This window comes from Aulostomus chinensis, chromosome 13 (assembly GCF_037954235.1).
Source record: "Aulostomus chinensis isolate RoL2024-O1b breed Wild chromosome 13, RoL_Achi_v1.0, whole genome shotgun sequence".
In the NCBI taxonomy this organism is placed as follows: domain Eukaryota; kingdom Metazoa; phylum Chordata; class Actinopteri; order Syngnathiformes; family Aulostomidae; genus Aulostomus; species Aulostomus chinensis.
Window position 1 is genome coordinate 21,687,193 of NC_141332.1, and position 10,982 is coordinate 21,698,174.

General features: G+C 44.9%; 1 protein-coding gene across 1 annotated transcript; it reads right to left on the reverse strand.

Moving 5' to 3' along the window:
- Positions 1-1,086: 1,086 nt before the first annotated feature.
- mcm7 (minichromosome maintenance complex component 7) lies at positions 1,087-10,033 on the reverse strand. Its single transcript, XM_086222713.1, has 15 exons — positions 9,806-10,033; positions 8,040-8,119; positions 6,529-6,693; positions 6,243-6,367; positions 5,976-6,156; positions 5,749-5,886; positions 5,504-5,653; positions 5,276-5,390; positions 4,882-5,013; positions 4,641-4,724; positions 4,154-4,365; positions 3,811-4,076; positions 3,538-3,706; positions 2,226-2,335; positions 1,087-1,886 (listed from the first exon to the last, which is right to left on the reverse strand). Exons 1-15 carry the CDS (start codon positions 9,834-9,836, stop codon positions 1,661-1,663), a joined length of 2,184 nt encoding a protein of 727 aa, XP_086078839.1. The 5' UTR covers positions 9,837-10,033; the 3' UTR covers positions 1,087-1,660.
- Between the last annotated feature and the right edge of the window lie 949 nt (positions 10,034-10,982).

Here is a 10,982-nt window from a genome sequence, read left to right on the forward strand (position 1 = left end):
GAAATACAAAGCCTGTGTTGAACTATATTAGAGTAGATTTTTCCTCTTGATCTACGTGTACATTTCTCTCCAGATTTACCAGCTGACATACCCGCTGATCACCGAGAAATCCATCGCATGCCAACTGCTTGAATTATCAGCTGAACAGAAAGTTGTAACACATTACAGTGAACGCTTCATCCCTGCGTGTCTGACTCACCTGCTTCAAGCCGCTGTTTTCTGCACCATCAGCCTACGAGGGTTAAATACTCATCGCTGTGTCACTCACCCTGAAACTTTATCTCCTGGCCAATAGGGTCTCGCCAGTTTTAAGACTTCAAATATTTCTCTCCGCCTCCCTTTTAATATAATTTATTATGAGGCCTTTGGCAACAATTAAAAATAAAAAGCCCCAGACTTGAGCAGCAAAGCTATAATGAGCACAGACTTCAAATGGAAAGTCCCCATTAAACCTTAAAGGAAGCATCACCTGCTGGGACGACTGCAACTGTGGTGGAAAATGCTGCCTGACGCATCTCAGGCTAAACAGTAAAAAATCAAGATGACCCAAAGTGCTTTAAATGTATATTTAATGGAACACTGTCTGCCCCCAAAGGTGGTTTTTACCTGGGGAACACCTGCTTTGTTAACAGTTCTGTGACGAGTGAGCCATCAACTTAGTGGACATTAAAGAAGCTGCTGTTTCTGTGTCTTGGCATGTTGACTATTAACTCTGAGGTGCTTTAACATCACAGTACAACTGCATTCCTGGAGGATTCGATCATACAGAACAAGCTAACATGCGTTTGTGAAACCTCGAGCCCTGAAACAAAATCAACAAGGTCACTGAAGGCATAACCATTTAAAAGAAGTTTCATAAAGAGCCAGACTGATGCACTGTTTTCAGCCTATTAGAGATATGTTGCCTAGTATTGAGATCATTCTGAATTCTGTAAAGATACTTGGGGACATTTATAATGATTCAGAGCACCAATGATTTGGGGAAAAAAAAAAGAAAAAACCATTACAAATTCTTGCCTTATTTTCCAGGTTTTTGAAAATTTAATGTATAAATGCAAAAAATAAGTTTTACTCCCCAAAAATCTGTCCCACTATTAGCCCCCCCCCCCACACACACACACACAAAAAAAATAGTATTTGCAAGCAATTTACTCAACTGTTATTTTTATAACAGTCAGTTGCAAGTTACATGTTAGCATGTTGGAAGACATTTACAGGGTTTTCCCGAGAGCAGCAATTACAACGACAAGCCTGTTCCAGCAGCAAACGCCTTAACAGGCACTCAGGAGTCAAAAATCAGCTGGTGGTACACTCAAGCACCAATTTATTTAACGATCCATCTCAATACAAAGACTCAAACTGAAGCCATCTTGCCAGGTTTGCATTATAATGTACAAAATGTTCAGAAATGCTCAATGTTGAAAACTGCGCAGTTCCAAATCGCAGATAGCCCTATGTGAAGTTTGACGTACATATTTACAATTCACAGGCAGAGAGGGATAACACACATAAAAAAAGGTAGGAATGTCCCACTTCTGCTCAATTTATGGAAAAAACAACCACACACTGGAGGAGGGAAAGTAAAGAGCTTGGGTTGAAGTCTGTAGAAAAGCCCGGAATGAGGAGTTTTTCCCCTCGGGAAGGTGCAGCACGGCGTCCTTCAAACAAAGGTGATGCGGCTGCGACCCTGGTTGATCTGCCACACGTTCAGCTCCTCGTACTCCTCCAAGGCCTCCTGAAACTGGGCGGGAGTGAAACCACGCGAGACGCACCGCTGCTCCGCTTCAGACATGCGGACCACTCCGCCGGATCCGGTACGACCTGCCACTCCCTCTGTGGCCAGCTCACGCACCAGAGAGAAGATGACGTCAGATGGGCGCTGAGTCCTGGAGGAGGGATTAAGAGCTTCAGACCTTGGAAGTACATTTGTTTACAGGGCAAACATCTGAAAATCAAACCTGAATGTTAGAAAAAGAGGATTGGACACTAGATTGAACGCGAGTGGTGTTCCCATGTAAGAACCCTTCCCACACAACACAGCATGTTAGCCGTGCCCATGTCCTCATGCAAGCGCTCCATAAAAATCCCAGAGTTTAACAGCTTCCTCCAGGATATGCAGCTACCGTTATGGGCGGCTCATAAAGAGGATTGCAGGTCGGAGGACATTTGTACGCACATAGGCGAAGCTTGAGCCGTCAGTAAAACACATCTGAGTGAGGACCAACCTCGTGCTGCTGGTCTTGTCTGCTTGTAGTGAATCCTTCGACATCTCCATCAGCCTCATCGCCTCGTTTACATCTTCTTTCTCCACGTCATCCATCATGCGAAGGCGAGCCTGCAGTTCAGAAAAAAATAATACAATTTAGGTGGAAGCGTTAACAAATAACTTAAAACAAAGACTTAAAACCTCTGAGATGCATCTTGCTGATGTAGGCTGCGCTGTGCCGGCACTGTCAGACCGAGACAAGTGCAATGCCCTCTGGGATGGCCGGCAATTGCCCAAGTCTCCGCCTCTCAACACCAGCTAGTCTCTTCAAATCTTCCTCCAGACAACAACAAAAACTGAGATCTTTGCAAGTCAAGTTGTAACAGCTATTCAGACGACTTCTCTGAACATGGTCAGTTTTGCATGGGTTTGCACAGCTGCTCAGTTCACACACAGGCTGACTGCCCACCCTGCAAAGCTGACCAGGATCAGACAGGCCAGTAGCCAGTCATCCTGACCTGGGTGGGTCTCCCTTTGCCCCTCCAGGCTCCCAAACCTAGAAATTTCCATACTGGAGACCTTTGTCAACTCATCTACAGAATTACCTGTAATGCACTTACTCCGACTCACTTGTGGTACTTTTAACAATGACTTGTGCTGGAATATTCTGAACCATCTTAAAATAATTTACCTGGTGGTTTTATCTTAATTTCCTTTCTGTCTTGATATGACAAATTCAATCCTTAAATTAACATTTAAGATGACCTTTATTTTATATGCATAAAAGAAATGTAGGTTTTTATATAACAGCTGTTCATGAGTTTTGTTTGGATTATTTAGACTAGGATCACAAACTTTTCTGCTCTGGAACACAAATCCTTGCACAGCTTCACCTCCGGCACTCTTGCAGCAGCATGCCGCTCCCTTGTGGCCACGTGCATGCAGCACCTTGCCACCTGTCTGCCTGAAGTGCTGGTTTTGCAGTAGGTGGGTGACTGCTACCTGCACAAACAGCACTTTTGACACCCAGGGGCCGAGTCAACACCTTCTTCCACTGCTTAAGTAGCATCACACAAACATTACAGCTCAATTCAGTTTTACCACTGCTCGGTCATCATCCCATAACCTGTGTCAGAAAGCAGCTCTCGTCCAGCGTAGGAAAGAAGTGCTCACACTGCAGTAGACCAGGTTTATCAGCACTACCTGCACTGTAAGCACTTTAGCTCACACTGAACCATCAATGCACCCGTCAATGAAACTCGCTGTTGAGTTTAAAGGGTCCACCTAAGTTTTCAGCCTCTTTGTTTCAACCTCACAGCTGATGTCCTCACCAGAGCAGTGGCCAGACGGAGGATAGAGAGGAGGGTACGAGCGGAGGTGAAGGTGGTGTCTTTGCTGACTCGTGCCTCTTTCCTCATCTCCACATAAGCCGCAGTGATGTAATCAGCCAGCGACTCTGGGACCACAGGCTGCCTTTTCTTACACAGAGCGATGTAACGCCTGGAGGGAATTACATTACAGAGGAGTATTGGTTCGTGGGAATATTTTAAAAAGAGCAGGAAATCAAACATTGTTATTCCCTCAGAGCTTTTGCGCGTACACACCTCATCAGCTTCATGTCAATGGGGGTGAAGTGTGTGGGCGGCTGGCGTGAATGCTGGTGGACGTAGGTGATGTGCTGGGCCAAGCGCAGGTCAGCATCAGCGTCTGGCTTGTCCTGGATCAGCCAGAGAAGGTCAAATCGAGACAGCAGGGCAGCTGGAAGCTGAATGTTCTGCTCAATGCTCTTCCTGGGATTGTAGCGACCGTAGGCAGGGTTGGCCGCCGCCAAAATGGAGCAACGGGCATTGAGGGAGGTCATGATGCCAGCCTAGAGGATGAGATGGGACCCAAATATTAGATTTGAGTCTGAAATAGTTGTGACCATGACCAAGACGAGCTAATTACCTTAGCGATGGAGATGGTCTGTTGCTCCATCACCTCATGGATTGCTGTGCGGTCAGCATCAGCCATCTTATCAAACTCATCAATGCAGCAGATGCCCAAGTCAGCCAACACCAATGCCCCGCCTTCCAGGGTCATTTCTCCAGTCAGGGGGTCCCGCATCACTGCTGCCGTCAGGCCGACACCGGATGACCCACGACCTGTCGTGTACTGGCCTGGAGATGAGAAGGGGGATTATATTTAGAGATGATGTCCATGCTCGCTTGGGACCGTCAAGCAAGAGTCACTTCACCGACGCGTCCCCTATTTCTGGTTAAATAATAAAAATAAATGAATGAATAAAGGCCAAGCTCTGCTCATGCCAGGTCAGACCACCACTCCCTGTTAATATTTGACAATGTGAGCTCTAATGGAAAGAAAATGGCTTACTGGATAAAATGTGAAACCAGACAGAGGACTTTTCTACTCCAACAAACAGGACTGTACTCACTCCGAGGAGCCAGACGGTCGATGTAGGACAACAGCTGGGACTTGGCGACTCCTGGGTCTCCCATCAGGCAGATGTTAATGTTGCCTTCAGGGACAAGAGACAAAAAGAGTGTGCAGCAGCAGATTTCCATGAAATGAAGATACTTGCTAAAGAAACGCCTCTGATTATGACACTTAATTGACACTACATTATTTTGCACTGCAAAAGAAGGAAACAGGTAAGATCCGTGATCAGCGCCCACCTCTGATTTTCATGCCTTTTGGGGCCTGTTCGACTCCTCCGACCAGCAGCAGGAGAAGAGCCTTCTTTACGTCTTCGTGTCCATAGATCTCTGGAGCTATCGATCCGGCCAGTTTCTCATAGAATCCCTCCTCTACAACAGAGAACGACCAAAGACAGAGAGGCATTATGATCTATCAAGTGTCAGGTTTGGGCGTCCACAATTGTGGGCGGTGATGTCATTGTTGATGTTTATATGGACAGCAGGTCAAATCTGGCAGACTGTGGGGATGTGGTGTAGGCTTGACTTCAGTCATTAGCCGGGACTTTAATGTGCTCGCAGTATTAAAAGTAGCATAAAAGAAACTCGTCAACCCCATTCAAATACTGTCGTATTTCGAAGGTTAACCTCGTACCCGTGATGCTGCGCAGCTCCTCTTCAGTCAGCTCACTGCTGCCCAGCTCATCATCCTCTGTCTTGTTCATGAGTGTGATACTGTGAGCTTCCACGTAGGTTTCCGAAAGAAGACCCTAAAAAAGGCACAGTTTTAACTTCTATTAATTCATTTTGAGGGAAAAACATCACCTCACAGGTTCAGAGCACAGGTCAAATAAAAAAAACACACAGAAATGTATCCACTTACTTGAACAGCCTGTTTGTAGCCGGTGCGGAGAAGAGGGAGGAAGACTCCTGTGACAGCGACATGGTCTCCTGGTTGGGCGAGACGAGTGTTTTCTCCACGTGCATAAATGGACATGCTCCTCGGAATGTTGCCGACCGGCACCTGGTCACTCTGTTGGACGACAGGAGAAACCAAATTATCAGAGATGCGAGTTCAAGCCCTTGTGCGATAACAGTGAGAGATGACGCGAGTGTCGAGCTCCTTACGTGTTCTTGAATACGAAGCTCCTGAAATTTGACAAACTTGGAGCCCCTGGTCTGCAGGTAGAGGCGACCGCCAGATTTGTTGGTGACGCACTCTTGGCTGGGACACATGACGAGGGGCATGAAGGAGGGTGACTGGATCTGAGGGACAGAATTGAAGACATCATCAGCGGGGACATCTACAAAACACACTGGCACAGAAGCCGAAAACTCTCAGGATAAAATCTTACTGGTTGGTAGGTCTCAGCACCGCACTGGTCACATGTGTATGTCGCTACAGCCATCATGGGTTTGACCTCGGTGGCCCGGGTCACTATGCCCCGAACTGACACCAGCTGCCCGATGCTGTCAGCTCGGACGTCACGCACCACTTTAGGTTTGGAGGTACTGGGGGCTTTGAAGTACAGCTCACTGTGGAGAGAAGATTCACAGGAATCAGGCAAGTATGTAGACGTATGAATCAGATGTTCACTGGCCAGACATCCGACTTGTCTTACAATCTCCTCATGAGCTCTGGTGGGTACTGGTTGCGTGTGTCACGTGTGTCTGCAGGGTCGTGCGCCCTCTGTTCCATCATCAGCCTGTGCTCAATGTACACATCCAAGGAATCCTTGCATACGATCTGGATATGACAGCAAACATTCAGAGCGCTTAGGTTTGAATTCAGTTCAAATCCCAGTTTATTACTGGAACGCTTTAAAACGAGCACAGTAAACTTGTAGGAAACCGAGCCAAGCCGTTATCTTATCAAACACGCTGCTGTAGTGTCACTGCTCAACATACGTCTCTTTCTTTGTATTCGGGCAGCAGCTCGTGGACGGCGTCAGCAAAGAGGCCCGTGTAGCGCTTGGCATTCTCACAGATGCTCTCAACCAGCTCGGGGTCTTCCTCGGCCACGTCATCCAGGTCCACGAAGAGCGGCACCTGCTCCCTGTGGGCCAGCGCCACCTGTACACGCAGACAAAGCCATTAGCCGGGTCACTTCACAAGACTGTCGAGCAGATGCTCCAAAATAACAGGGTGGCGTCACTATACTTTCGAACCATTTGGATCATTTTAGCGGCGTCATCATGCGTTACATCTATTATCAAGATATTTGACAGGCATCTGTTTTATGTACTACATTAACAACATTTTAGATTCAAGTTACAGCTGCTCAACAAAATCTAAATCACATTATTAGCAATGCAGGCATTTTAAAATTGCAGGAAGGTTCAGTATTTGTGAAAGATTAGTCGTGTCAAAAAATATTGTGGGGCTACAGAGACATCCTCTCTACAAATTATATTCAACAGAGTGAACACATTTACTTGATCCCCATGAACACGTCACAATTTCAAAGAATTCTAGGACAAAATTACAATGTAAAAAGCTTTTTCTTCAAATATTGAAAAGGTAACTAACTAAATTGCAATTAAGACTTTTTTAAAAAAAATTGTGCTGCCCTCAACTTTATCAAGAAATATAAATACGATAAATTGATAATTTCTTGAAGGGTTTCCGCTATTCAAACTAGAGTTTAGGGCAGCTACTGATGAGGGTTTATGAGACTGAGGTCCCTTGACATAACATCGAACACCTCGCTGATGCTCACATGCAGTCACGTTTAAAGTCGATGTATTTGTGTGTATTGTTTGCTCTTGTAAGCCTATTATGTGCTCTGTCATTTACTACAGCCATGCGGTGCGACAAAAACAATTCCAACAACAACAACAGCAATAATAATGTAAATCAAGAAAGGCTCTCTGCAAATGGAACCTGTGTGTGTGTCAGTCTGTATCGGATTTTGAACTGAACTCTAAAAATGCAAAATCGTGCATTTCCAACTGCAACAAGCAAAACTATCATTGATTAATCTTGAGAAACTTCAGGCTAATCAAGGAATCGTTTTGTCGAGAAAATCTGAAAAGTGGTCATTCCCTTATCCCACAGTGATGTATTCAAATAGTTCAATTTGTCCATAAAAAACAGTTAAAACGCCACAGAGTCTTTATTTCTAATCACAAATGACAACAAAAGAGCAAATGCTGGAAAGTGGGAGTGTGAGAACTTGCTGGTGGACATTGATAATCTTTGGTCAGAGGAGATCTACTGGAGCTGTAAACATTTAAAGTGTTCATCTGGAGAAAAAAAAAGATCCCTGCACAAATCTACCAATTCAATATTAACAACTCTTTGGAGTTTTAATGCTACTGGTACATTTGATCATACAACACAAACAATCCAAGTAGTACCAAAAACTCCAAAATACCACACTTACATACATTTATATATATCAAGTTTCCTGTACTTACAAGTTGAGCTCCATATTTGAACACCTTCTTCCCGTTGTCATCCTCTGTGTAAAACTCCTGCAGGAATCTCTTGCATTTTTCTATAAAGAAAGAAGGAAGGAAGAAGAAAACCAGGCTCACTTCTCAACAAGCCACATCTAGCACAAATTGTTCAGATTGTTTGTTAGCTAAACATCCAGAAATCAGTGCACACTGCGTTCCATCCCTCGAAACATACAAGCCGCCCGGTAAGCTTTAAAGCTATTAGAAATGATGGACGAAACCACTCGCACCAGTGGGCCTACATACTGGGAGCTAATTTGTTGTCCTGCGACGACCCCCTTTGTTGAGTAACATGGCATCCTGTAATCTCGATGAGTCACTATTGCCTTCAGCGCAACACAAACCGCCACTGCTGAACCCAAGAAGCCAGAATCCATCGTCAGAGCATCTATAAACACAGTTTTAGAAGCGAAATTCCTGACGTTACGCAGCAAATAGCTTCAAGGTAAGAATGTCAATACAACAGGCGCGCTCAGTCCAGTGTCCATTTTTTTTTTTTGGAAAACATCTTACTTCTTGAAAGAACCACAAACAACATTTGATTCCGCGGTGCAAGAAAGCAAACTAGTACTAAGGCGACGATGGAAGTACCCCACTTACTTTGAGGTGGTAGTAGAAATTCTGCAGCGCTGGTTTGTTATTTCTGTGTTCGAGGATGTTATTGTAAACAAAGCAGCACATGGCTTTTGTGCCTTGTCACCTGAATATCTCTCCGCTGATCCTCCGCTCCAGAAAATAGAGCAGGCTGTTTCCAAACCACAGACAGCCATCTTCTAGCATGGGTTAGCCAAACCAGACACATTCAGAAACACGAGTTTACATAGGATTTATCGTTACCGGGTGCCACATCGGTGACGCTTCACTGTTTTGGTTTACGGAGGTTGCACCCGAAACTTACACTCATTATCGGTCGGTTTGTCTCAGCTATTCAACTTAGTTTGTGCCTGTTTTAAAGTCTCGAAATGTGGGTGTGAGACGTTCTCTAAATGACTTCAGAACAAAATGTTAGCAATTACGTACGTAAAGCCAGAATGGTGCATCTACTTGCGTTAACCACATAGATGACATAGATTAAGCTAAAACACAGCATGCTAGCTGGCTAGCATGCTAGACACAGTAGTCGGGGGATGGGGAACTGTAAGTTAAACCAAATAGTGTTTATTTATTTATTTTATTTAAAAAAGCTTTAAATAAAATAAAATAAACTTAATATTCGGGCCATATAAAGCCAAAAATATCACCGAGTCAATAATGAATTATGTTCCGCCTGTACCATGAATGAAATATGGAGTTGTGGGACATGTGCTTGGACGGTGGCGCTCGCTCCTTTGTTTCGACACTCATCCGGGTCACCGGGTAGTCACAAGCCCGTCGACAATGCCCGAGTTACCGGAGGTCCCTCCAAGATTAAAACCGCTTACATTTTCCTCATATTGAACACAAACCCCCGTATCTCTGATTTATTAAATTATGTCGCCACACATGCAGGGGTTGTAGTCTCAGTAAAGTTCGCGCAGGGGGGAAATGAGTCGAGACCACACTTAGGCAGAAACGTTAAACAGTTCGTTGTCTTTGCTACCAAATGTTAACACCTTCTCTTTGGCCAAATGCACGGTATGATGACAACAAACCCACTATCGTGTGAGATAGAAGTGAACTTCCTTTCACTAACCCTGACCAACCTGTTGCTGCCATGCTGTTATTTTAAAAAAGGGAGTTATTACCTTTCTCTGCGGCGTAATCCTTACGGGCCATGGCTGTCGAAGTTAACCTCCGGGGGTAACCCTACGCTCCGAGTGAATTAATGCAGCTTTAAAACGGTGGCTTACAGAGTTACTAAAGTTATCGGTGGCCGGTGTTGATGCCTTCGCAGGACGTTGGTCTCCCCAGTTGGCGGTGCGGGCAGAAGTGGCGCGAGTCAGACGTCTCCAGCAGCCAATCGCGTCGGTTCTTTCAGCGCGGGGAGGCGGGCCGTGGCGGTGGCGCGAAAGCTACAAGGGACCGCGCGTCACATGATACGACGAACTTCCGCCCCGTTTGCCACTAATGGCGCGAAATGCGATGATTGGGTTTCATTCAGCCTAGTGACCCTGGGGTGAACTCGGACGCTCGCTGGATCCTCTAGAATGGATCCTTCTGTGACTGTCCCGTCACTTCGCACTTCAAATGCCATTTTAATTTGACAGTCACAAGCAAATTTAACCTCTAGTTGCAGTTTCTTCTTAAAGCATCTTAGGTGCAAATTTATCAAGGCTTTTAAGTACATAATACCTTCAGTGCCCTCTGCCCTGTGTTAATAAACAAGTATTTGGTGACTTATTTCATGGTACATTAAGTCGTAACATCACCCTCCTCTCCTATTAAAATATATTATACTTTGTTTTCCCATTGCTCATATCTGGCCTTGAACTTTATAATGTTAAAAAAAAAGGTCAGCATAAACCCATTAAATTGTCGCACTTTATAAAAATATATATTAACTGGCTGGTACGCACGTATACATTGTCCTCTCTGATGCCTCATTCCAGAAAAGTTTACTATGATATCAACTCGTACCAAGACTCTATCCTGTAAAACCCTGGGTAAACCATGGGTTCTCCGTCGTTCTGCACGCGTTTCAGTCTGCCACCAATTTTAGAAGGTAGAGGTTATTGATATTTAGAGATTAAACTTCTACACACTCATCTTTAGCAGTGTAACTCCACTAAAATCTCGCAATAAGATGACATGAGTTCAAATGCTGTTAATTTAATGGCTGACTCGGTTTGACAGTGATTGAGTGAGTTGTTCTTATTACTGAGGCACATCTGGAAACATCCATCGACAGAGAAATTCAGACAGCAGTGCTTCCTTGGCAGAGGGAACAAAATATTGTGCTGACTAGATTTCTCTCCCTCTGTA